The 27,924-nt window shown below is 34.5% G+C and overlaps 1 protein-coding gene across 6 annotated transcripts; it reads right to left on the bottom strand.

The window, feature by feature from the left end:
- Positions 1-546: 546 nt before the first annotated feature.
- LOC110608973 (rho GTPase-activating protein 7) lies at positions 547-25,350 on the bottom strand. Of its 6 annotated transcripts, none has more exons than XM_043954195.1 (23): positions 24,920-25,350; positions 24,684-24,836; positions 23,204-23,240; positions 17,938-18,014; positions 16,466-16,560; positions 16,317-16,395; positions 15,998-16,142; positions 15,793-15,912; positions 14,351-14,428; positions 14,025-14,080; positions 13,871-13,940; positions 11,465-11,552; positions 10,578-10,821; positions 9,310-9,531; positions 7,053-7,400; positions 5,740-5,789; positions 5,126-5,186; positions 4,956-5,039; positions 4,348-4,461; positions 4,075-4,244; positions 3,262-3,331; positions 1,293-1,493; positions 547-1,154 (listed from the first exon to the last, which is right to left on the bottom strand). In XM_043954195.1, exons 2-23 carry the CDS (start codon positions 24,735-24,737, stop codon positions 969-971), a joined length of 2,649 nt encoding a protein of 882 aa, XP_043810130.1. In that variant the 5' UTR covers positions 24,738-24,836; positions 24,920-25,350; the 3' UTR covers positions 547-968. The 6 variants fall into 6 exon arrangements, with proteins under 6 accessions (XP_043810130.1, XP_043810131.1, XP_021603955.1 ...); XM_043954196.1 differs by adding an exon at positions 24,142-24,269 and having other exon boundaries at positions 24,684-25,332; XM_021748263.2 differs by adding an exon at positions 24,142-24,269 and having other exon boundaries at positions 16,466-16,536; positions 24,684-25,331.
- Between the last annotated feature and the right edge of the window lie 2,574 nt (positions 25,351-27,924).

The raw sequence follows: 27,924 nt of genomic DNA, 5'->3' as shown, positions 1-27,924 counted from the left end.
AATTAAATGTATGCTTGGGCAGCAGTTTATTAGTTTATAACGCACTTTTCTTATAATACATAAGTATCGCTCATAATTTGTCAATGACACTAGAAAATAAAATTGCCTAATCTGGTTTAATCCAATAGTTTCCATTTCCACTTTCCAATTCTCTACTAAAAGGAAACTAGAAAAATAACATTTGAAATCTGGTCCTAAAACCTTCATCAATAACTAAACTCCGCAAGCAACACAACCACCTTCAAAATCAATTAAAGTGAGGTTCTCTGTTTCTGCTTATAAGAGAATATTTCCGTATATTCATTATTCTGAAAACAGAAATCAACTCGTTTTTCAAGTACACATGAAGAAAGTAAAAAATGAAAGTAAGATTATTAGAAAAAAGGTGGAATTGCTGGACCATCCACTCATCTGAAAGTGTCTAGGAAATCGAAGACATTTCAAAAATCAGCTGAAGATGTCAGTTTGCTATCAATTTGGAGATACGAATCGACATATTGAACTCATTATTCATGCTTGACATCACTGTCTATAACAAATATATTTGTAGCAAGCATTTCTATTAAATTGAACCTCAAAAACTTTGCATTTGAAATACACCCAACCCATCACAGTCCGATCATTCAATCAATTATACACAGGAGTGTTCTTATCAAATAAATACAAGGCATAATGTTTCTTAAAAGGAAAAAAGTCCGTTCCAATTTGTATGTTCAGAACAGATCAGCTAAATATTGACACAACAAATAACACTTTCTTTTTTTACAACAATGGAAGGCATGGCAATGAGGGGGAAAATGAAGATCAGAATCCAGTCATGTTCCAACTAGGAAAATGTAGAGAGAGGTGAAAAAAGAAGAGAAAATATTGGAATTGAAGCAAGAGTACACAAAATACAACTATATGCAATTCTGGAAGAATGTACAACAGCAACATTGACTCATTGGTGAGCATCACATCACCTTTTGTCAGTTCCAGGGTGGGGATGATGGTCTATAAATAAAATCCTGTGATGATGTTGTGCCATAGTTCAAGTCAAGGTTGTGGAGCTGTTCCATCAGTTGAGAACGCCTCTCCTTAAAGAAATCAAGCCTCGTTGTTAATTCTACCAAAGCTGAAGATGCTGCTGATGGATGTCTTGAATAATCCATCATCTGCAACCACACACAAACATCAGCATCTATATGGATCACTGGAATATAAAGCCAATACATCCATATCTTGAGCTCAGAGTTTTCCCAGTCCACAAATTTATTAAGATCTATGAATAATATGCTCTCAGCAATACTTACCTCTACTGCCTTCGAAGTGGAAGGAGCAGAATCCACACCACACATCTCATTCATGGACATGTTAGTGGATGCCTCGGTGCTTTTAGAATCACTGAGGCTGGTCGATTCCAGAAATTGCTTTCGAGGAGGCTGCCTGCTACTGCTGCCAGTTGCTAATCCTGTTCCTTTAATATTCCTCCAATCTGTCCCCAACAAACACTCCTGTAGCATAGCAGTCCGGATTATATTTATGTTGGATTTGTAGAGTAATATTAGAATTTATTATTTATTTATATTAAAAAGTCTCAAGTCATGTCAAAAAACTTAAAGGAGAGAATTCTAGGGATTAGGAGTGAAATGGTGATTGCTAGGGGCCTAAAAGACTTTTGCATTCAAGCAATAAGCATTATTTGACAATCTCAAAATCTTTGATTCTCTATCTCTATAATTCTCCCATGCCATCACTAATGATTTGAAGAATTACTACAAATTTCAACCTGTTGCACCAAGATAGCCAAGATAAGCAGATTGAGGTATCTTCTTGATGAACCCCTGTGCAAGACAAAGATAATTACATTTTCAATCTAGTTGGGATTAGCAGTTGATCTTTTTTAGGGTTACCTTTTCAGTAAGTTTAAGGCTGTTTTTTCAGCAACATACAGACATACAATATCCTGTCTTGATAATGTAGTCTATCCTTGTTATAACTCATATCTTCTTTGTTCTTATAACTTGGGAAATGCTCAACATACGCACCAGAAATTAAAGTCATCTTAGCAATGCACTCTCATTTTATCCCAAAGTGATTGCATGTTCTTCCTTACAATGCACTCATCCCTCATACAATATTACGTTCCCATTCATCTACCCTACCATTGGTTCTTTGATCATTCTATAGACATGTTTCTTCACTGTTGAACATTCCTAAAATCAATTATCACATATGACAGCCAACTAAATTAGATTTTGTCAGGTTAGCTTATTTTGGCTTTTTCTTCCCTTGTTTTGGATATTTTGGAAGATGCGGTTAAACAACAGCAAGTGATATTTATGCTTCATTTGGTAAACTAGCTTCTTCTTCTTCTTTTCTTTTACGTTTTATAATTGTATTTTTCAATAGCAAAAGATGTTATTGAATTTTCTAATATCATTTTTCTGCCATCATAAAATAATATAGCAAAATCCAACAAAAGTTTTATCACGTGTGCTTTTATTATTGCATTTGTTCTCTATTAAAATCAGAACTTGTAGAAAGTACTCTAGCAATTTTTTTTTAAAAGACACAAACAAAGCCTTAGAGAGCTTCTCCTTCAACTTAATAGGCATCTTATAACTGCATAAAGAAAAAGATTCATTGCCGTCTACATTTCAACTATCCAACCTTGATCTGCGATAGACATTTTCCTCACTTCCACCATGCCTTTGTACAATAGAACCACCCTCGATTTTGTCTAACCTCAATCCTATGAGTGACAGTTTCCTGTCTCCCCACAACTCTTTTGTAATGAAACTAACACACTAAAAGGAATCGCTTCCACTGTCCTGCATGCAATCTTGACCACGGCGTATGAAAGATTTGAATCTCAGTTGGGTCAGATATGGGTGGTCCAAAACCCAAATAAATAGGGTTGTATGGTAATAGGTTACAACCAAAAAAATATTCCCACATCCTTAAGATATGAATTCTATTTACCTTAATGTCAAACGATCATGAAGTTAATCCCATCATTTGAGGAAATCAATAAGCAAACCAAGTTCAGAATAACTATTTAGAACCAAACTGTAGTTTAAAGGCTGTGACATGAAATCATAAAGAAGAAATGAAAGAAAAGCTGACATTATTTAAATCTTAAGCAGAATATAAATATAAAAAAAAAGAATTCCCAAATTCAAACAAGCAGCAAGATCAAACTAGAATTACACACATATCTATTTTCTGAAGCTATTAAACAAATGGTTCAATGGACTGTGGTATGGAGCTATACGATACCTCAGTTCTTTGTTTCCTTTCATGATTCACAAAAGCCAGGGTTGCATCAAAATCTTGCTGAAGAAATCTCCTGCAGATATCAGCAAAAGGAAAAAAAGGGGCATAATAAGAACATGAAAAATGTGTCCATCCAGCCACATCCTTAAATAAGCATGTGAAATTGTATGCTGTCTAATTTCAGTTCTCATAGGGCTACTAATCTGTAATTCGTCCTTGGCTACCAGCATTAAATTTATTACAGCTGAAAACAAATAAAATGCAACTGCAATATAGGTCTGTTAGTTTTCATGTTAAATGACAAAAGACACTTTGCCCTTTCTTCCAGCAAAAACAATCAAATGAACTTCATTATAGCATATTCTGTTGCCAAGGCTTTGAATATTCAAGGCTTCCATACTAACCAACCATGCCCGAAAATGTAAAAGTGCTATGCATCTTAAAGAAATGGTCTTTTATCACCACAAACAAGAACATGCATGTAAGCAGATTGGTTATTTGCAGCAGATGCAGTATGCAGATATATGGAAAGGTGCATCTTGATCTGGGAGTTGTCAGTGTGGGGGCATTGGAGCAAAAACTTTGAAAACATCCCCTTAGCCTATTGTATATTCAGAAAAAAAAACCCTTTAACCTGTTACTGCATTACAGAGTTTCAATCACAATGGTCCCAGAAGAAAATTTCCAGATTCACATGCAGATGCGAAATGCAAAGAAAATGATATAGCTAAAATGCCATGTATCATCAATTTCATACCATCAACATAGTGGAAGAAGAATAAGAAGATGAAAATGATAACGACTTGGTATACTCACTGCTGAGTGCTATGATTTTGGACATGTTGATAACGGTCACATGCATCAGAGAGGAAACCATAATGATGCTGCCTTTGCTGATTAAGTTGGTGGTGGAGTTCTGCAACTTTCTCTTTCAACCTGGCCACATCTGCTTCGGCGAGAGCAATCTCCTCAAGCTCAGCCCTTGTCTTCACATCAATTTTAAAGTCATAAGCACGTGCATTACCCAATAATCAATATATTTAAGGAGTAAGGAAAGAAAGGGAGAAGTCACTCAAGGTTTGCACATACTTTGGAATCCATGCCCCGTGAACTGGAGAACTGTCCAGAAGATATGCTCAAGCCAACTTCGAGTGCAGCTCTAAGATCTCTTTCAGCTTGCAGCTGCTCTTGCAACCTTGCCACCTATGCAGTCAACCACAAGTCAGTAGACACAAGAAAAAATATTTACTCTATCTCCATTAAGTATGCAAATCTCTATAGCACATTATAATGCTAATTTAAAAAAGATAAAAAATATATATATTAAACATTATATGCATGCATCAAAGTTAGATCGTGAACCTACAATCCCAGCCCTGGAACAGAATTGCAATCAGAGATTGGCCAAAAAACATTAATGTTCTTGCTTGCGCTGAATTCATTCTCGAGTTAAATTAAGCAACATCTTCAACCTACAAGCCCAGTCCTAGAACAGAATTGCAATCAGAGATTGCCTAAAAAGTATTAACATTCTTGCTTATTCTGAATTCATTCTCGAGTTAAATTGCATATTTAGTACAAATATTACTGCTGAAGGAGCAATCATACATAAGCGATTGAGTGCATAACAATTTTCTTGCACCAAGTTTAATATTTAACAAAGGAGAGCAATATGTAATGAGTTAAAAAATGAGTACATCTTGTTCAAGTGCCATCCGTCGCTCATGCAAAGCTTGCTTCCTTCTCTCTAAGCTAGCTTGTAAAATTGCATTCCCTCGGGACTAAATAGGGAACAAAAGATCTTGTTAGACCTGAATGCACATATTCCATAATCAAGTATAAGCAGGTTTAAGCTAAGATATTAGACCTCCTTTGCAATCCTCTGTTTCAAGTCATTTTTTGCAATCTCAAGCCTCTGAATAGCAAACCTGCAAACAATAAAGTATTTTTGTTAAACAGATTATATTAGTAGCATGGATCTTATACCAATAGAACAGAGTGATTTAATGATAGTTGATGCTTCAAACAAAAGAGCTAGCCCAAGAAAGGCATTTAAAAATTTACAACAGAACTAAACTAAATCACAGTTATGAATATAAAAGGAAGTGGAAATTACAATGTCAGCAAGCAACAGAAACAATTCAATTCATTTGTGTAGAACTTCTTAGATCTACAAAGTTAACAACTTCTATATTTTATACAGATCTAAACATGTTTTGGATTTGGATTTTAGTTCCCAATAAATTTTCAAGGACGAGTAACATAGGAAGTAAACAAGAAAGGATTAAAATACAGCAAATATATTACATTGTGTCCAAGTGAATATATTAACAGATAAATGTTCAGACAGATTAATTCTATTTAACTTGCTTAACAGCATGAGCCTTACAATTAGACATCTGAATATAAATTTTGTGGTTTATAGTGCCATGGCCCATATATTTATGTGGTTCAGGAGAAAGCAAATAACCAGAATCTTACTCTTCTTCTCCAGAAGAATCAAAAGATTCCATCACTGGTGTCTTTTTGGCCTGTAGAGTAATAAAGATCATTAGATGCTCAATAGCACAATAAATCAGTTTAAAAACTGTAGTAACTGAACTAAGACAACTCACCCTTTTACCTCAGTTATTAAAAAGAAAGCCTGGGAAAAGCCCAAGCTAATAATTTGAGATGAATGGATTAGCTCTAGAAGAGTGAAGGATTGATGTCAAGCTACAATTTTACACTCATGGTTTTCTTTCTTCAAGTTTCTAACCCAACAAAAGTAGCATTATAATTGAAAAGTTATATAGGTTTTCTTTCATGCATATATTACTCACTATTGAAAAATAGAGTTTAGAAATCTTATTATTATTAAGTTTGAAATTATTCTAGCTTACCTTATTTAGGATTCTGAATTGATATTTGACTAGGGTTTCTTATTTGGAATTCCTAGTCCTAGTAGTTATACGACTAATTATTTTCTATTACCTATGTCATCCAGATATTTTGTTAAGGCTTGATCCCTACGAAATATTGACAATAAATAAAGTTTTATTGAGAATTAGTCTCTCTTCATTTGTATCTTGAGATTTTGAGAATGGCTCCCCAGAGAAAGTGTTCTCTACCTACTTTGATTATTTAAAATCTGTTTTTCTTGGTCTACTGTTCCTTATTTTTCGTCATATATCCCATCATTTTGGGGTATGTTAAATACTGAACGGCACAAACACAATTATAATTTCGATATTCACAATTCCCCCCTCAACTTTTTCTTATATTTACAAACAAATATTAGAGGGTAAAAAGAAGAAATTTTTTCCCTTGAGATTGAATTATCTTGTCCAACTTTCTTACCAAACTTATTACTTCCAAGTTAAGGACATTTTTGGTTCTTGGAAATGAATGTCAAGATCCCAAGAATCATATCCAAAGTTTACTTTTTAAACAACTATATAAACTTTAGTGATAATTTTTAGAAGTATAAAAAGTAGATGATTTTAACATAAATAAATATATATACTAAACATGAATTCCTAGTTAAAAAACAAAGAAAGTAAAAGGAACCTTCCAGTTGGAATTGCACTTATGCCCAATTCCATAGCAAACCAAAGATGGGGGGCTTGATCCACTACTCAGATGAACAGTTGCTCAAAACCTTCCATTTATGGGTTTCTTAAACAAAATTTTGACCCCGTAGAAATTCAGCAAGAGACCATCTCAAATTGAAACATTCTATCATCAATTGCATACAATTAATCCTTCTATTTAGTTGATATGTGGCATACAATGCATACGATTGGTGGACTTACATTACTCCTTCCCCAGAATGTTGATCGCTTTCCATTGAGATTGGAGGTTGCAACTTTACCGGCTGGTTTCTCAGCAGATGAATCAAGCCCACGTACAGGTAAAGAAGGAATAGGATCAATTGAAGATAGAATTTCCCCCATTGATCCTTGAGATTCACCAATATGTGACACATTTGAAGTATCCATCTCATTGTTTGAATCATCAGTTCCTTTCTTCATTTTACTTGGTTGTTCCATCAGTTGAACAATTGGGTCTCTAGTTTGCACTGATTCAACAGGTAAGTTTGAACTCTCAGCTGGTACGTGAAGATTTCTTGGTGATCCATCTGATTCATCACCACCAAATGCCTGCATGTAATGTATCAATAACAGGTGTGGGAACAATCAAGGAAGGTTGCTAAGGACATCAAGTAGAAAGACAAACATCTTGATGAGATATAAAATGAATTTATGCTGAATGCATTGCATCCCAAAATCCATACAGATTTAGGTATTTTTCATTTGAAATCAAATACTTAATTACAGATAGTTCAAGAAAAATCTTGGCATTCCACTTCAACCAAATAGACCATATCAATGCATGCATAGCACAAACATCAAAGCCAAAAAGCGTCCTTTCATTTGCAGACCTGCTAAAGTTTAATATCAATGATCTTCTAGACTCACATGAGGTATCCAATATTCCTCTAGAACATCAAATGTTCAGTTCCAGATTAGGCAGGTAATAGAACAGTGTGAGAAAATCTAAAATCTAATAAATAAGATAACCTTGATTGTGACTACATGTTAGGTGCGCACATCACTCCAAAATATCATTGAAAAATAAAAAGATGACAAAACTTCATCTTCACCATGACAACAAAGAAAAAGCTAGAAAAGTCTCTAATATATAAAAGATACATTGAGATAATTCACATGCCATCAGATGCAGGCCTAAGGCACTGTCTTGTCAGAAACACAAATTTGTGCTGCCAACTTCAATACTCCAAAATCCAAATACTTGATGGTTGCTAATGATTAGCAGACACTATTTAAATGATAGAAGCATGTCATATCTCCTTTCCTACTCCTAAGTAAACAGGATGGACTCAACTCACTCTTAAAAGCTAGTCAAGGGGGAAGGAGTGCCCTAAGCATCCTAAGGAGCATATTACCCATATCCGAAACCAATATAGGATATTAAAACAATCCCTCACGCCTAGAACCAAACACCTAACAGGAAGCCCAACATTGGTCGAAGAGACTCCACGCCATATTAAGAAAATGGCTGGATTTAAAAGCTAGTTCAAGGGAAAAGAGTACCCTAGATTTTATAAAGGAGATGTTACGCCTATCCCAAAATCAGTCGATATTAACACCTACAATCGTCTATACTCGGTATGATAACAAAGAGATGTTTTTGCATGAGTTCTTCGGAAACTATAACAATAAGATCTACATATGTCCAGTAGGTTGTACATCTTTTAAAGCCCTCATATTGATCCTCAATCTAGAAAAGTATGGTCCCCACACCTCCTTAAACGTAGCCAGAGATGGGAGCCCCTCCATAGAATATGTAATCCAGTTCTGTGCTTGCCAAGTAGATCCATTAATTTCAAGAGTTGGATATATTGAACTCCAAGAAGTTTTAAACAATCACAATGCAGAAGCCCATGGTTTACAAATTCTCCTCGTCTCTTGCAAAGACACATTCTTACTGTCATTCAATAAAATCAACCAAATAAACACTTCAGCAATTTTTTAGGCATCACATAAAATAAAACTTTCTTATCCCTCAGTATTGAAGCTCCCTTTTAAAACTAGAATTTCAAAGCACTTGCTGTCTTTTAAATTAAAAATAATCAATTAAGCTTCATCACCAATTTGAGCATCCCTTGTTTACATCTTTCAGTAAAATTAAACAGAAAAAAAATTTCATTGGTCAAAGATAAATGGGAGAAGTACAGATCTTGGACTTCAAAAAAATAAAATCATTGTTCACAGAATGTGAAGATATCACATAGTTGCAAATCATTTTTCTTTAGTTAAACTATGTTTTCCTTTCTTTTTCCCTTATGGTGAGGGGACTGATCCTCAGCTGTCTCTCGTTAATGCTTTCGAATAAAGTTGCAAATTTTGGAATATGTCTAAAATTCCAAGCAGAACTACTATTAGATCAGTGCATATTCATGAAAACAAAAGAACAAGTCGAAAGTGCAGGGGAAAGGTGAGAAATATATAGAGATGCTTCTATATGTGCAAGGGAGAACCTCACAACCTTATATTCATAAAGATCACTGCCACCAGAACCACTGCTCTCACTTAATTTTCCACTGAGTACACGTTCAGCATCATAATCAGTTTCTTGATCAACTTCATTTTCTGCATCATGATAACCATTTTCTTTCACATCCGTATTTTCATCATCAGATGAATCGTCACTCCCACTGTTTTCGATTCGAGAATCAGCAGAGATTGAGCATCGCTGCAGATTTTCATCCTGAAACAACAGACAATAGCTACACATTAATACCAGAACAAGCATAAAATAAAATATTCAACAAAAACCTCAACAATGATAAACTTGTTATGATGTTCAGCAAATTCTATAGAAAAAGCCGATGATCATGTCTCCTACAAACTCTGCCAGCCTCTCTTGGTTCTATATGCATAGCCAAGAGTATTTCAATCTGTAGCTGTGCTAATTTTCTTCTCTGGAAAGTTTCTTTACAGTTTTCTCATTTATCACAACTCACAACTCATAATAGTTATTCAACCCATAATAGCCAAACTGGTTGAATCAGGCCAGAAAACGTAGCACCTATTTGCTAACGCAAAATATTGGACAACTATGTTGAAACCTGATCAAACACATTCAGCTCAATCAAGTTTCAGTGAGCTTTTATGAATTGACTTGCTTGGTTTTGCATGAAAATTTACTTAAATACAGCATGTGGCAGGACTTGGACCAGGTAAATCTATAAGAAAACCGTATAGATTAACATAAGACCTATTCTAGGCCATGAAAAAAATATATATATACACCATTGCAACATGAAGACTAAGAAAACCAACGGTTCAACCATGTAACTCACACTTGAACTAGTGACATACACTCACACTTGTCATGATCCAGTTCAGTTTCTCCCATCTTTTCAAATTTGGCACAATATATGAAGTGAAAAAAAGCAAAAAGCAAAGAATTGCATTTCAGTTCTGCAGAACAGACAACAGAAACATTAAAAAGAGGCATCTAGTGTACCAAAGTCCAAAATCATGAGCAGCGAGAGACTCTCTCTCCCTCAATAAACCTACTGTCAAGTTCATGAGAGACCAAAAGAATTTCTTATTATTTTTTATATATTTCCCAATTCCCATCCAATACGACGTATGGTCCTCCAAGCCAAAAACTCTAGTATTTTGTTTCAACGCAATACATCAGCATTCATTGACAGGAACAAGGACAAATGATCACCATATACAAAATATGTGGAAGTAATGAAATTGAAGTCCCATTATCAAACAAACAAATACATAGAATCTTACATCAAAAATATTGTCATACTCCTCTATAAGAGTTGTAATGATGGCTTGAGCATTATTAGCAGCATTGGCAGCAGCAAGAAGCTGAGAAGAACTGTCACCATTAATATCAAAGTCATCCTCTAATTCACATTCACCAGCTAATAGAGGACGTAACAGCAAGGGTGCCATGCAAGCAGCAACAGCAGATGCATTCATTCGATTTTCATGAGCATGAGAAGATATTGTATGCATCATCTTCAGAATTCTGCACAGTATGAAGACACTAAGAAATAGTAGATTGAAACAAGTATAAACATTTCATAGTCATGAGAAACCTCTTGCTAAACCACTAATGACTACCACACATTCCTTTGCAAGGTTCTGATCCTGCATATTGTATCTCAGAACATTAAAATTTTCAGTTTTAGTTCTCCATATGTACAATACAGCCAGTTATCCCCAAACGGGAGAACAAGAATTGCCCACTGAAGCCAAACACACTTGGAACACAAGCTATTCCTCTGTACTTCCGTGTAAGCATCCAGTAGCAATGGACAGGCGTTATTTTGCATATCCTAATTACACTCAAAACAAAATGCCAAAATAACATGCCTTGAAAGCCAATAATTATTTCTTTTCCAATGCATAGGGCTCATTAGTCAGCACCACGAGTGTCATTATATGATCCGATCAGATCCATTGGTAAAAGATACACCAACTTCAAGAAAATTACACTATGCATACAATTGCGACAATTTTTTTTTTTTTAAAAAAAAGGGAAACAATGAAGTGTATAGCAAGCGTGATATTTTAACTCAAATCTGAAAACATGAACAGTAAGATCAGTGGGTCCCACAAGAAAGCTTGAGAAACCAAAAAACCAAGTAAAAAATATATGTAGAGATTACCTCTGTAACAAACGTCGGTTTGGTTCAGGAAATGTCTCCAATGTTGCAGAGCGCATTGCATTAATCCGAGCTTCCTTATGATCAATTTCTTATTCAATAAAACAACAAAAGAACAATAACGTCTAATCAGGCACTTAAACATTTTAGTGCACTACCAAAACAAGTAGGTCCACCTCTAACACCAAAATTTACATCTACAAGTGTTATAAATCATATTGTGAACCCAAGCCCAAAGGCCATTCCGCTTAAGGTCTATTACAGGAAACGATTCAGAGGCAAAGAGACAAGGGCTGAGGAATCTGCTGAGAAAGAACACTTGGCAGAATAATAGAAATCAGTTATATTGTTACCGGGAATCTCGGATGCACAGGACAGAATGACAGCTGGTATTTGATGTGTTTAAATAAGTATAGTGAGAGGAGGGAGGCATGTATATGTTTTCTTCTTTCTGCTTAGGCTGGGCTAACTTTGTTAGACGGGAGATATTCTTGGAATTGAGTTCTTTGGTTGATAGAAAGCTCAATACAAATATTTTCCCTAATTCCTTCTCTTGCAGCAATTGATTAAGTTCCTAATTCTATCAACATGTATACAAAGTGAACTTTTGAAAACAGAAGAAATAGCCCTAACAAGCCATTGTTCAATTTTTGAATGATATTTATCCTAATTCCTGCACTGCATTTTTATGCAAACTACTCCTGTGTCACATGCAATAAACATGATCCCATTAATTTTTAACTTATGAATTTTAGAAACTGATTAAACAATTACAAAAATACTTTTTTAAAAAAACACACACTTATATCACATTAAATAGCCACCTTTTTGTACTTACCATGCCGTTAGAATTTCAATAAATTAACAATAAACAACATTGCAATATGAATATATTACAATAGAGAACTAGGATCAAAATTCTCTTGTTAAGGATTCTCATAAGCAAAGAAAACAAAATAGAACCTGCATGTCCTACTTAGTAATACCAAGTGTATAAAAAAGTTATGAGCAAATTATTATTTAGTCCATATGTTATGGAAAAACTCACTAGTCGGTCTCTCAATTTTGAGAAATGCATTAAAACGTTTCTAACGTTTCAAAAAGCCTACTATTTAGTCCCTTCATAAATTGTGATCTTTTAAATACTGCAAAGAAAGCTAAAATACTCTCAATACAGAGGCATTAATTAGTAGACTTCTTATAAAACTAAGAGACCAACTAATAATTTTTTTTTAAACGGATTAAAAAGTAAAAAACTTAAAGATTAAATTTAACGACTAAATCTAACAAAATGACTAACTAGTAGATTTTTTAAAAAATCAAGTATGTTTTAATATATTTTTCAAAATCGAGAGACCAACTAGAAAGTTTCTTCGTAACATAGAGATTAAATAGTAAATTTTCTAAAAATTGTTTACATACATAATGCACAAAATTTTTATTGGAAGTGAGAATATTAGAGCCAATCAAATCAAATTTCAATTGAAAGAAATATGATCTGTTAAATTGGGCCAGGCCTAACTCACCCCAAAAGCTAGCTCAAGGGGGAGGAGTGCCTATGGCCCGTATAAGGGGCACATTACCCCTTTCCACAACCGATGTGGGATTCAACACACCCCCTCACGTCCAGTATTTTTACTGGTGCGTGGCACATTTATAGGGCGCCCAACATCGGATGGGAGGCTCTGATACCATGTTAAATTTGGGCCATGCCTCACTCACCCCAAAAGCTAGCTCAAGGGGGAGGAGTGCCTATGGCCCATATAAGGGGCACATTACCCCTTTCTACAACCGATGTGGGATTCAATAGGATCCTAACACAGTTCAAAATACTCATGGAATTATGAAACTCTATGAAAAATAACACAAAAACCATCAGGGGAAAAAAACTATATGGAGCTATCAGTCTGAGAATTGTATCACATGCATTATTTAGTTAAATAATCACATTTCGCTAAACTCCTCAATGTGATCCAATCAGTACCACTTTACATTAAATTCATCTGCTAAACACACCATTATAGAACTACCTGTAACCCTAAAAGAATGTACAAAATTGACTCACTTGTGAGCAGCTTTTGTTAATGACATTAAAGTTAGTCTTGGTATCCATGAGCTAAACTAGTGGTCAAACATAGTATTTGATATACATGGGTATGGTAGAGAGGTTCAAAATATAATCATTTTAATCAACTTTGGAAGAATGCCAGTTGCTTCAAGAAGCATAGAGATAAAGAATAAACTTTCCCCCTAACCTTGCTTTTGGAAGAACAGAAGATTCCAATTCGTCCATTTTTTAGTGTTAATATAAACCTTCTACCATGTGTATGTAGGCATGCACATATGCATATAATAGAAAAGAAGATAAATGCTCCAATAACATAGAGGAAGATACAAGGCTGAACTTACTATAAGCCTCCAGCAATGCTGTGCAGCAGGATGCTGGAACTGGAGAGGAGGGCAGCTCCCTTAAGACATGCTAAAGATCAGAAAGCTTGGGTGAATACAGACACAAGTGGAATTTAGAAAGTCGCAAGTTGCAAACTGTAGCATCAAAAAGTACCTTTACACAATCACCAATGACATGAGCATCTTCATCTGCTTCAAATTCAGTCTTGCCTAAAATGATCAAAAGAAATTTTAGTAATGAAAATCTTAGCGGAAGAAAGTGCACAAGATAGGGCAGCATACATCTAAAATTCTATATGATGACAAGGTATCAATTTATGCAGCAAAGTTGAGAATGGAAACCTTAGCTGAAAAATGTATGGAAGCAAGTGCACCAGATAGGGCAGCCAGCATATTATCTAAATGATTGAAAATATCCATTTATGCAGCAAATTTGAGTCTGTTACACTATTCAAGAGAAATGATCAGCAGAAACTGTACCTTGTTCATATTCTTGAACTCTGTGTTCAACCTCCTCAACATCAGCAGATTGTCGCAAAATTCCTTCGGCTTTAGTTCCTACAAGAAAAATATCACAACGCAAGTGTATTTTTGTTCAGGTGTTCGTATGAAGTTGTCTGCCGCTTATCTCATCACCAATCTACATTTCCACATTGCACATTGTTATCAACTTAAGTAAGCAACATTGGTCACACCTATTAGCACTTGGCAAGTGTAGGTCTGGCAAGATGCATTTTAGATATATAAAGCAATGATATAGAAGCAGTGATGATAAAGGTATGGCAGCACAAAAAATGGCGGTAGTAATGGCAGCACAAAGAATGGTGGTAGTAATGGTGGCACAAAGAATGGTGGTAATAATCATTGCATTGACAATAATAATGGAATTGACACTATGGCAGAAATGGTGGCAACATCCCACCAAGTGTATCCTCAGTGTGGTAATGTAACAACTTAAGATGATCCCTCTGCAGTTCCCAAAAAAAAAAAGACCACTAAAATATTTTTAAAGAAGTGAAAAACATAGCCGTGAAGGTAAGCTCCTCAACTAGGGAAAAGTATTTAGATTTTCAGTTTCCCAAAGGATTATAATGGATTAATTTTAAGGAGCTAGTTAGTTGTGCAAATAATGAGTTCGTATATCAACTTTGTCATGCCACCACCCCAAATAAAGGAAACCAAGTTTCTCAATAAATAATTCTTCTGTTTTTTTATGATTAATTGTTTATCCTAGTTCACACTAAAGCCAAAAGATAATCAGACATTTCTATTCTATGTAACCAGTGTTAACAGGATTCTTTATAAACAAATGCCAGATAGCTTTCAAAACAACTTCAGAAAAACAAGAAATTGGAGTACCAACACAAAAGTTGTCATATATTCAAATGATATTATCATTTGACATCCTGCATAAGCTCATATATTGGCAAAATGTTATTAAATGGTGTTAGGTGTGGCAGCATGATAAATTGGCAGTCTGACTGTCCCACATTTGAACTGAACCCAACTTTAGATTGAGAAGCTCATATAAAATCTTCCTAAAATTGAATATTTCACTCAAGTCAGAATCCACCCTAGTTGCGAGACCAAGAAGTGATGATAATTTTAAATCTTCAGGGTCCTTTTATATCAGTAATCAAGATGTATAATAAACATCGGACACTACAACACAACAGACACAAATCTAGACCCAACTCGAAGCCCAATACAGCTCCCAACTTTCCTCATAGAAGCACAGGACAAGTAACCTAGCACCTGTACTAAAAGCCATTACAAGTTGGAATCTTGAAAAGATCCCAACTAGCCAATTACTGCAACAATGCTGAAAACGTCTCTAAAAGAGGCTCTGGTTTCCACAATTCCACTGAGAAAATTAAAGGTTATAGAAGAAGACTTTGACACAACTAGGTATCATAACTCACCAAATTTCTCAAGAAAACGAAGAGCTTTCTCAAGGAACGATGGACTTCCATCGATATCTTCAAGGGCAAGCAAAATTGGTCGTCCAACAACCAATGACTTTATTGGACGTTTATCCCTCCCTGACCAAAAATATAATAACCGCATGAGAATTTTAACAAAAAGAAAAGGGAAAAGAAAAAAGATGTATGCTGCTGAAGTACAAACATTGATGGAAAGACCCTTCAATAGCATCATTGGTATCACTCCGAAAAATTCCATTATGTCCAATAACCAGAGCAGCGCTTGGTGCTTGTGCAAGGGCGTGTTCCAGGGCTGTTTTCCACTCATATAAATCCTCAGAAGTTTCAGCCTGAACATAGAAAAGAAAAAACAGAAGGACCTTACATACTGAAAATTTGTACAAGGAGAGACAATGCAAGTTGTACTGTGCCTAAGATCTCACCAGAAAAAGGATTAACAAATCAGAAAAATACAATGCAGAACTCAAAAAGAAATCAATATCAGGAAGAGCAAAACAAAGCACCTTGAGGGTAAATGCTCGCCCATCACGTCCATCAGGAAATAAGACAGTTAACAACTTTTTATCCTCCCTGACAACAACACTGCAAATACAGCAACCATAAGCCATATTCTTGAGAAATCACCTCCAGACAACATGCAGTTTGTATATACCTCCCCGAATTGTTTAAGTCAATTCCTCCCAAAGTTAAATTCACTTCGCCACCTCTTTGTGGTAAAGCACTCTGCATGACAATCAAACACAAAATCTATGTGAATTAATTCGCAACCATCCAGAATATTATGCATAAAGAGTTTAAAAAGTTGTAAAATTAGCAGGATACTCAAACAAAGTGCTAAATTTCACTTCAAAACTGGAAATCCATGAAATTGTTTAAGAAATGCCAGCATATGCACGTCTATTACAATGATGCATGAGGTCCAGGGATCCTCTAAAGTGCCTTGGTGCCTTGCTTTTAATTTTAAATGATTTGACCAACATAGATAAGATTCTAATCTAAGGGGCAGTCATATCACGAGCATGTGTGTGTATACAGAACATTTATTTTCACCAAAAAATATTACATATATCAACAAGACCCCATTTATTTTCACCGAAAAATGACTTGTCATTTGTCAATGAAAAATACACAGTAGGAAACATGTTTTGGAGAAGAAGGATTATTTCCTATTACATGGTTTGGTTGTAACACATGAAAACAGCAGGAATTTTGTTTTCATGGAATACATGAAAAAGTTTAATTTCCTCCATAGAATAAGACCATGAGAAGGTTTGAATTATATATCATTGAAAATTGAATTGGTCTCAATTCTACTTGAAATAAAAAGAAAGCAAAAAAAAAAAAAAAAAATGCAAATTGCACTGAACCCTGGTAGCCAGCATCTATTGATTTTAGCTGACAAATTAGTGGATGTGGACATGCTTCCTATACGGTTTCCTGATGGGTCCTTCCTTAGTTTCTTCCTCTACAAAATGACTTGGGATTTATTTGGCATTTTCATTGGAGCTTCTATTAAAAAACGCTTGAGATGCTGTTAGGAAAACATTTTCTTAAACATACTACTTGGAGAATATTAAAAATTGATCTAAAAATAAATTTAATGTGTTTTAGCCATATGAATGAACACCAAAATAACAAAACACTTTTCTTTCTGAGCTGCTTTTTTCAACAGCATCTAAGATGAAACTTTTATGAGTGCTTCTGGTCTCAAAAGAAGAAAATCAGTGCCAAACAGGCACTTAGTTTTCATTTAAAGAAGAATTGCATTCTGCTGACCAACTTTTGTATGCGCATCAAATACTAGAAAATTCAAAATATGTCTTAAGAAAATGTTTTCTAGAAAACAAGAAAAGGCATTCTATTCGGAAGAAAAAAAATCATAGATGGCTACAAAGATAATGGATAAACAAATTACAGCAATAATTTTTTTATGCGCTACAAAGTTCGATTCACAACCATCCTAATTGAATTCCTTAAACAGCTACTATGTATCAATTTAGGGTTAGCTAGGTGCCACACCAATCATAAGTATAGACAATCCAAAGCAATGAAAAAGTTTAAAGAAAAAAAACAGGGAAAAAAAACAGGGAAAAAAATAATACAAAAATAACCGTAAGTACTAACGGGATTATTTTTGAAGAACACCAATGAAGTGCGTGTCAAGATAAACCACCGTTTCTTCCATGATTTCCAGCCTAATCCTGCAGAAATTCAACATCAATTTACTTGATTAGCAAAACAAATGTTTCATTTCTAATGGCCAGTGTAATCAATGTTTAAGTAATTTAGTAATTAGTATGTCGGTCCTCCCAAAAAAATATGCACCAATGACTGGAAGAAGGGTGGTGTTGATGCTAAGATGCAATTCCAAGATTAATCCTAACATTAGTGAATGCACTTTTCCTTATTCACAATACAAGCCTTTGGGTTCCAAGGACTGGAATTTTACTGCTGGCATTGTTTCATAGTCAAATTTCTCAATGTTCAATAAAGTAGACCACCCAAGCAAGTTTAAACTAAGGTACCAAAATATATGCCAGAAGTTATAGCTAACCAAGTAATAAAGCCCTAAGCCTCCTTGCACAATTTTGGACTCAACATATTCTCAAATTGATCAGGAAAACCCCAGACATCGTGATATTGATAAATGATCTTTCCAATCACAACGCATGACATAGGTAAACCCAGGACAAAGCCACCTAAATAAATGCTCAATAAACTTGTCCATAAGAGAACCATGACTCTAACAAACAACAAATACCAAGACTAGGAAAAGCTATATAATACCACCGTGATTCCATGTAGGATTAACTACTTGGAATGGCAATATATATAATAAGTGGATCAGATAAAATAATAACTAACTAATAGAAGACCTATAAAATAACAAGCGCCCTATTATTTAAAAAAAAATTCCATGTAGACTATCTACATGGAATAACTGGTTCAGCAAATGATTTCTCCAAAACTAGTGATAACCATCCTCAAACAACAGCCCTAATTAGCAAAATAACAAGTACTAAGCACAAAAGCTATTGAAATTTTTCTCAACATAATGTCATTAGTGATGGTCTCCCTACATTATTATTTTTTAGAAGATCCATTAGCAAGTTCAACAAAATTAACCATAATGATCATTCCAATCTCTTGGTGTCATTTTTTATATGAATAATCTTACAAAATCTAACAGAGTCAAGAAACTAGTGAATAAATTTTGACTTGCATTAGTTGAAAATATGCGTTGGATTGCAGAAAATCATTTCTTTAGGACAGTGCCTCGAGACCCAAATATTTTACAAAGTCAAACCAACAATAATCTTAAAAGATGTTGAGAACCCAAATCAAGGGGGCAAAGAATAAAACTGAAAAGCAATTGCCTCATTTGTATGGCAAGAAGTAAGCTTAGTAAACAACAAACTCATCATGTTTAGTTTTCGAGGAAGTGCAAAGTCATCAGTCAACTTCCTTGATTGTGAGCAACTTACTAATGAGAGGCTGGTATGTTAACTTAAGAAAGTAGAAGGAAATTAACTAAATTAACTTCACAATAAATAATGTTCTGGAATAAAGTTACGTTAATAAAAGTATTACTGTAATTCACAACATAGTAACCAATAACATAAATTATCCAGAATCCTTTTGAGTGTGATACGTGTATGCAAAAGAATACCATCATGGATCCAACTTTCTATGGCAATAGCATTTAGACCATGGTCTTAAATTGTGGTCAAGGTCACATTCCCAACTGCAGTCACAAGTAACAAAAACAGGCCAGTAACAGCTATAATATAAAAATAATGGCATGTTGCTATGCAAATTTTTATGAAAATTTTGTAAAGTTCATGAAATAAATAGATAATTAAAGATACAACCAAACTAAGATATACAACTATAAGTATAAATATATCAAATAAGGACATTAAAGTCCATCATTCTTAGAAAACTATTGTTAATTTAAATTAGGTTTAAATAGTATTTGTGAAAATCAATATCAAAGTTATTTATTTTTTAAATTTTATCTTGCAAAGCCCACTCAACAAATATATGTCAAAGGCTAAAACTTTCTTTGATATTATTTTCTATATGTATTTACCTAAAATGATTATAAAAAAGCTAAAATTTAGAAAAATAAATAATAAACCCTTGCTCTATTTCACTTCAAAACCACCTTCTCTATTTAATAATCTATGCTCTTAAGCTCAAACTTTGTTGGAAAATGGTAGATTTCACTTACTTGTGGAGAAATTTGAGAGGAAGTGGCAAAATGCCAAGAAATAAAATGAAGAGTTGAATGAATACAATGGAATAGCATTAAAACTGAAAAGATGTTCTTTTCGCCTCCTTTAGCTTTATGTACATGTAGCAAAAGAAAGTCAAAGATTCTTGAATGAAAAAGCCTTTTATGACCTTTAAATAATGGTCGAAACGAACATACCTTTATATAACAGCCTGTACAGCTACAATTTTGAAAATGCTTTAAATAATGGTGTTAATGGTAGCAATAGGCTAAAATTCCTTTAAATAACAGTCCTTAATCAAAACTATGATTCAGACACCTATCCAGAGACTCAATGATTTGGTCTTAGAATGCATAATCCAAAATATGGTGCCACCTAGGCCTAGACCATCCCATATGGTTGTTTGGAGACCTTGGCTCGTACAAGACACTGGCTAGCAGGCACGCTTTCAGGCAAGGAAAGGACATTAAGGCCAAGCCCTCAAATTAGTTGAAGGTCAACAACTGCAACACCTCACTCATCTAGCTGAGTCATGAGAATAGGCTGTCAAGTAGAACTCTCATGAATGCTATTGGTCATTATAGTGACATCCATACTATGAGGGCACCCAAAACATTAAATTGCACCATACGATAATAAAAGTGCCTCTCAACCTGCCGCTCAAGATCTTAAGACTACCAAACCCAAGTCATGATGTTTAGAAGTTGTGCCATTAATCATAGCAATATCTTAGATGCAAAACGCTCAAGGCTTCGCCAATTGTAGAAGGACAATATTTGTTATTGTATTTCACGATAGAGATTACAACCTATTTATACATGAGAGACGGTATCTAAACAGGAAGGAAAATCAAGCCTATGATTATACAATCCTAAGATTAAGCAACTGATCCATCCATCAATATTTACTTCCTATATTAACATATTTACTTCCCATAACCTATAACACTCCCCCTCAAGTTGGAGCATAAATATTAATAATGTCCAACTTGTTACATATATAATCAATTTCAGCCATAAGAACAACCAACCCAAAACAATCAAAATAAACAAAGGATCAGAAGAACAGTAACTCGTGAACAGTAACCGATGAACAATAGCTGTAAAGAGTTCCCGTGAACAATACCGATGAACAGAGCCCTGAGTCTCCAAATGTTACCCTTTATGGTAACCCAAATGAACAGAGCCATAAGTCTTCAAATGTTACCCTTTAAGAGTAACCCAAAATGAACATAGCCTTAAGTCTCCAAATGTTACCCTTTATAGGTAACCCAAAATAAACAGAGCTCTAAGTCTCCAAATGTTACCCTTTATGGGTAACCCAAAATAAACAGAGTCCTAAGTCTCCAAATGTTACCCTTTATGGATAATCCAAATGAACAGAGCCCAGAGCCCTAAGTCTCCAGATGTTACACTTTATGGGTAGCCCCCGATAAACAGAGCCCTAAGTCTCCAAACGTTAGACATAATCTACAAGCTAGCAGATAGACGTCACACTCTCCCCTGCTAAATTTGCGACGTCCTCGTCGCAACTAAATCGAATACAATTGCTAAACCAAGTCCGAACCCTCGGGTATTGTGGCTCGCTAGTACCTTGGGCGGCTCCACCTCGTCTCACACGGGTAGTCCTTTCCTCGCAGGTCCACTAGCTCTGCACAATTGGTCTGACCCAAGGTGGCTCTGATACCATAGAGAAGGATAATATTTGTTGTTGTATTTCACAATAGAGATTACAACCTATTTATACATGAGAGACGGTATCTAAACAGGAAGGAAAATCAAGTCTATGATTATATAATCCTAAGAATAAGCAACTGATCCATCTATCAATATTTATTTCCTATATTAACATATTTACTTCCTATAACCCATAACACCAAGCAAATCACAATGCCATTCTAATCCATGAGTGTACTCCATACTACTTGGTTAAGATCATGGTTTTTGTAATGGTCATAACGTAACCATAATGGCCTGTCGCTAAGCAAATTTTTTTGAAAAATTAGCAAAGTTAATGAAATTAACAAATATTTAAAGGTGCAATCAAAACTAAGTTATACAACTTAATAATAAGTATAGATATATCAAATAAACACAAAATTTACAATTTTTAAATATCATACTTGATAATTAACCTTAATTACCATCAAAATGAGTGTTTATCAAGTTCTTGAGTAGATCCACTTTGATCTTCTAATAAAAGTTATCGAACATTTTAACTTCTAATCATTTTTATTTATACATTCTAAACTAACTTTTTTGCACAATTGATTTTGAAACCACTCTAAAATATAGAGTTCTTGATTCTTGAAGAAGTGAACAGAGGAATCTGCAATCCTTAGTAGTCAAGAAATTTAAGAGAAAGTTGAGAAGAGAGCTTGAGAATTGAGGGAAATTTCCTTTTTTTTTTAGTTTTGGCAATTTAGCTTGGAAAAATGAAGTAATAAGGCTGAAAAGAGAGTTTTCAAGCCTTCAATCATTCAAACATCACATGAAGAAGGCTATCCCAACAAGAAGACAACATTCTCTGCAAATTCTTGCAGAGAAAAGAAAGTAACGGCCTATAATGGCCGTAATGTCATTACTCTAACAAAATTTTATTATCGTTAAATAACGGTCACGACCTTCTCCAAAACCTATAAATAACGGCCGTTACGTTATGTAACAGCCGTTATTAAAACCATGGTTAAGATTGAGTATAAGAAAAGAGGACAAGGTAATAAAACATTCAATCGTTTCACTTCATCGATTACCTTCTTCCCTGAGCATTTGCTTCAATCTCTTGTCTCTCAACTTTCAACAAACTTAGCCATCATAGTACTAGCGGAGAAGAGTTCTCCTCTAACAATTCAATTCTTTTCTTATGCAAAAATAAGCCCGAATATCCTTCAATCCATACAACCCCACTAGAAAGTACATTTACGTAGTGGTCATCCATAGCTCCCCAGATCTCACAGTTATCGGTTACTAAGAAATTAGTAAGTGAACCAAATATAACATTCAAATTAATCAATAACTTTGGGGAAAGTGTGCGAGCCAAACAACTTCCTAATTAATAACTTCCCAATCCCAGCAAGTATTATTTTGCAAAAACTTATTAGTTAAGAAATGAGCTTCTTTGATAAAAAGAGACCACTGAGAATGGCTACCAACCTTTTGAAGATATGAAAAGCGGCCCACTCTTGAAAACCTGTCATGTAATTTCATGTTAGACGATAAAATAAACAACCATCATCTGCCAAATTTCAAGGAAAAAAGGGCAATACGTATGATTATATCATTGCTGCATATTCCCTCAGCAATTTCTTTCAATAAACAGCACAACCATTGTAGGAGCTATTAGTAAAAAGAAATTATTTATACTTCAATAAAGTTGACAAGTGACATTCAATAGTCATTTTACTAAGAGGATATAATTTAGCTTATGAAAATTAGTTTATAAGCCTTTAGTGCTTAGAAGCTAATTTTAGCTTAAAACTGATAAACAGTTGACATGATAGGTAAAAAGTAACTTATAAGCTTATTTATCGTTAAATTGTCAAAACGGATATTAAATGACATATGTGGTAGAGTTTTAAAATTAAATGAGGGTAATATGATAAAGTACTTCTCAAGTTAGTTTATAGGTAAAGTTTACAGTGCAACCTTCATTAATCATTATTCATTAAAAAGTACCAAAATTTCCCAAAGAATTTTACCCTCAATAACCGGTAATCATGCCGTACTAAACTATATTTTGTCCTTAACAAATCAAAATTTACAAAAAGTTCACAAAAATTCTTCCTTATCCGTGAGTCTGAAATTCAACTTAGTTCCAAAGATGGAAATCATAAAAATAGTAATGCAATAAATTAAGCCTAGTATCAGTTTCTGACAGGCACTTGAGTTTATTAAGGAGGTATTCAACTTCTTATGAATTGATTAGCAGTCTCAGGTTTAGCTTGGAGGTAAATGCATTTAGAATATTAGTTTCTTATAGGCACTTGAGTTTATTAAGAACGAGGTATTCAACTTCTGATGATTAGCACTGCCGGTTAGCCCGGAGGTAGATGCATTTAGCTGAACTTGAGAGTCCCTAACATCCCTTTTACCTTTGGCCAAAAAGAAAACGGTATCATTATGACCAATTGGAAAATATCAACCACAGTCTATAAAATAGGAACAGCATCCATCAGCCATCACTGGACTCTTTCCTTTCTTTTTTTCTCTTTTTTTGAAGCTGAGAAATGTAGGGAAAATCAAATTTATCAAAATCCTGAATTTAATTACTCATAGATAAATAATGAAAACCTTCATATGAACAAAGAATTTTATCTCAATCAATTTACGGTAGGAGATAGAACTCCACAAATATATCTATTTTTCCCAGTATTTCTCGCCATCTAAACAGAAAGGAAACAAAGCAATAAACGTAATTTAGTCTCTCTCTCTCAGCCAATAAAAAATAACAACTCAAAACTCGCCAATTAATAAAATGCAAGAAAGGTAAATAAATCAAAATAACGAAATTTTCATATGTTGTTCTACCCTCAAGATAACCGGAACTCAAACACATACACAGCATAAGATCCCAAAATTTTTCTCTCAGAATCGCTAACTTTCCCGCTTAACCAGGAAATATTAAAAAGCGTACCGTATTGGAAGCTCCAGCTCTCGGCCGCTCGAAAGACGATAAAGAAGCCGACATTGAAACCTTCACTCAACCAAAACACTCCAGTACTTCAAAATGCTTAGCATTGCAACTAATTGAATCGCCTGATTTCTCCATTGAGTGAACTTGTCGTAGCTGAGTTCCACATTGACAGTGATTGAATAGATCGGCGAGTTTAATCGGTATCAAGATCTGGAGAAGTAGACAATGAAATGTACCTAGGGTTTTTGCTTCGCCTGCACAACAAGAACAATAAAAGGAGAAAGAACAAACAGGCAGAGGCAACAACAGCTACCGCAGAAGAATCTCCATAAAATGTGAACAAATAAGTGAATTTTTCCGTCAGTTTCCTTCTAAATTTCTCCCATTTTCTTTGCCATTCTCACTCTGATTTCTGCTTTTTCCTGTCCACAGGTGGAAAAAATTTTGTTGATAGTTTTTGTTGTTGGCTGTGGCTTTAGGTATTGAATTGGGTAGAGGGCAACAGTAGCGGTCGTAGTAACATCTGCCAGAGATAAAAAGAAATAGTAGTTTTTGCTTTTCACCCACTGCTAGCTATGCATACACAAGACGCCAGCCAAGACAGAGAAGAGAGCTGTTTTAAGTGGAGGAGAAATGCATGAGGGGGTTGGTCTTGTACGGTCAGTTCTAGTCAATTCTAGTTTTCAATTTCATTTATCCCCTATTAATTCGGAAATTAAATGTCATATTTTTACCGAAAACACTGGTAAAAAAAAATGTCATATTTCTTTCAGAGGAAGTTATTAAGAAGCTCTTTTCGGCCCAATAAAAGTTAAAAAAGGAGAAAATTCTTTAAGCTAGTATTTTATACCCGTGTTTTATGCCAATAGAATAATAACTATGATTATATAAAAAATATAATTAAAGAAATAGAGGAGAAATGAACTTGAAAATCAAGTAGTTTTTTTTTTTTTTCCTAGAAAGTCAACAAGTTTTCTTCTCTTAGCGATGCACTAACGAAAGCCTGGCAGATTTTAATTGGAGCTTGATATGGCAAACTTATTTTTCTCAATAAAATGGTCAAATAAATTTTGGTTATTAATAAGGTAACATGATAATTGTTAATTAATTACAGCATGTAATAGAAATTTTTAATATTGACCGACTATAAGTAAAATGGTCAAATAAATTATGGTTAAAAACCAATTTAATTTTCAATATATACAAGTTCGTTGACTTGGTATATTTATATGAGATTGTTTTAATAATTATGCATAAAATTGAAATGTAGTTTTTGGTTTATGACTAATGAGAAAAGTGGATATCTTTTCCTCCATTCTATTTTCTGAATATTCTTCAGGCTGATTTAAGTAAAAGATAATTTCAAGATATTTTACCAAAATAATAACATTAATAATGAAATTGTATAAAATTTGTCGAGTTAAACTTGAAAGCGCATTCAATCATTTTGATGCGTATAAAAATTGGCTACAAAAGAAATTAAGCACAGTACATGAAGCAACAAATGGAGGTAAAAAAATTGCCTAATTGTCCCACGTAATGACACAGCTTGCTTCTATTTAGTTATTTTTGCAGCCCAGGTATGTCGGATCTCCAGAACACAAGTATAACAAAAGCCAAACTAAGATTTGGGAAGTATGTATACAGTACAACGAGAAAGTATTTACTCAATGTGTGAACTAATCCATACTAAAAATTACTGACATTAAAAAGAAAAAGAACATGCTACTACTACCATGCGCTACATCCACAATTCCACCCAATCAGTAATGGGTGGGTTAACGGGAATGAGACAGTGTCATGTTGGGCTCACACACTCAGCCGTTCGTATGAATTGTTAAAGATTTATTTAGTGATAGCGTGCAAGAGAAGTACGAGTGGACATTATGCCTCTTAGGTGTGTCACACCTGTCTAAGATCCGTCATGCTGCTATTCAATCTGGTGATACACAAGTTAATTACATGCAAGAGCTTCCCATAGCGATCTACCACCGATCCCTCTGTAAATTCAAGTGCAGCAATTAAATTTATTAAATTGAAGCCTCTTTAATAAAAAAGACCCTCAATTTAAAAAGTTGCACCAAAGAAAATAAAGAAATACAATAAAACAAATTATAGAAATCAGAAACAATCACACCAATAAGGCGAGAGGAACTTTTGACGATGGAAGACAAATTAAAGCAAATAAAAAGAATTTAAAAACTCAACCTCACAAAAAAAAAAAAAAAAAAAAAAAATCAGACCTACCAAAAGAATATCAGACCTCATCTCCTTCCAGTGATAGTATGTGCATCTTAATTACCGTCTTCATTTCTTGGTTGCATTGCATGCCAATTAATTGGAGTCAGATGATGCTTTTCATCGAGTGTTCTCGAAGGTGGTCTGGTCTCAGGAGTGGCTTCTTAGCTGTCTGCACTTCTGCCTCTAAGGTTCCTAGTTTGAGATCAATTGAGTTTGTGATTTGATTCTATGGTAGTTTATTTAGATTTGATTTGGTTGATTTTATTTGACTGGTTTGATTCCAATGTTTTGAGCTTGAAATTGTATTGTTCCTCTGCCTATACGCTTTGCCCAGTTGGGCCTTTTTAATGCAAATCTCAGTTTGCATGTTGATTAATAAAAAAAAAACACAGAGAACAACACTCCTAGGATTAAGAGACACCAGCCAGTCAGCGCAGTGGTTGGCTTCACGAAAGATATGCACAATCTAGCCGTCTCAGTTACGATGAATCAAATCCTTAATAACAACAAACAGGGAACTATATTGATCAAGAGTTCATTTCCATGGACAGTTCACAACAGCCTGGTTGTCGCACTCCAAAACCTTTATAGCACCAAAAGACCAGGCAAGCTTTAGGCCTTCCAGCACAGTTTTTCCCTCAGCATGGGTGGAGTTAAAACACCGATTTTTAAGCATATAAAAAAGACCTTAGGAAAAAAGAAGGCACATGTTATATATAGTTCCGGCATTGAAAAAAGAAAGCAGATATAAAGAAAGTGCAAAACGAATGCAATTTTGCCCCAAAAAAGGGGGGGAATTGCCCGACCATCCACTCGTCTGAAAGAGTTTAGGAAATTTTTACCCAAGTGATCGGACTCCAATTATCAAGGCACCTCAAAAATCAGCCGAAAATGTCAATTTGTTATCAACTTGGAGATGCAAATCAACTTATTGAACTCATCATTTACACTTCACATCATTGTTTATAACAAATAAATTTGTAGCTAACATTGCATTTCT

Source organism: Manihot esculenta, chromosome 2 (genome assembly GCF_001659605.2).
Source record: "Manihot esculenta cultivar AM560-2 chromosome 2, M.esculenta_v8, whole genome shotgun sequence".
Classification (NCBI taxonomy): Eukaryota; Viridiplantae; Streptophyta; class Magnoliopsida; order Malpighiales; family Euphorbiaceae; genus Manihot; species Manihot esculenta.
The sequence above is the reverse complement of the archived record's forward strand: the minus strand, read 5'-3'. Positions and strand labels throughout refer to the sequence as shown.

Excerpts from the sequence above, each read along its gene's own strand:
- LOC110608973 (XM_043954195.1), bottom strand. The coding sequence starts at position 24,737 with ATGTCGGCTTCTTTATCGTCTTTCGAGCGGCCGAGAGCTGGAGCTTCC. Across the intron at positions 16,561-17,937 it reads TGTTCTTCAAAAATAATCCC|ATTTTGTGTTTGATTGTCAT; the intron begins GTTAGTACTTAC and ends TAATTCACATAG. Across the intron at positions 15,913-15,997 it reads TGAAGGGTCTTTCCATCAAT|GGAGGGATAAACGTCCAATA; the intron begins GTTTGTACTTCA and ends ATTTTTGGTCAG.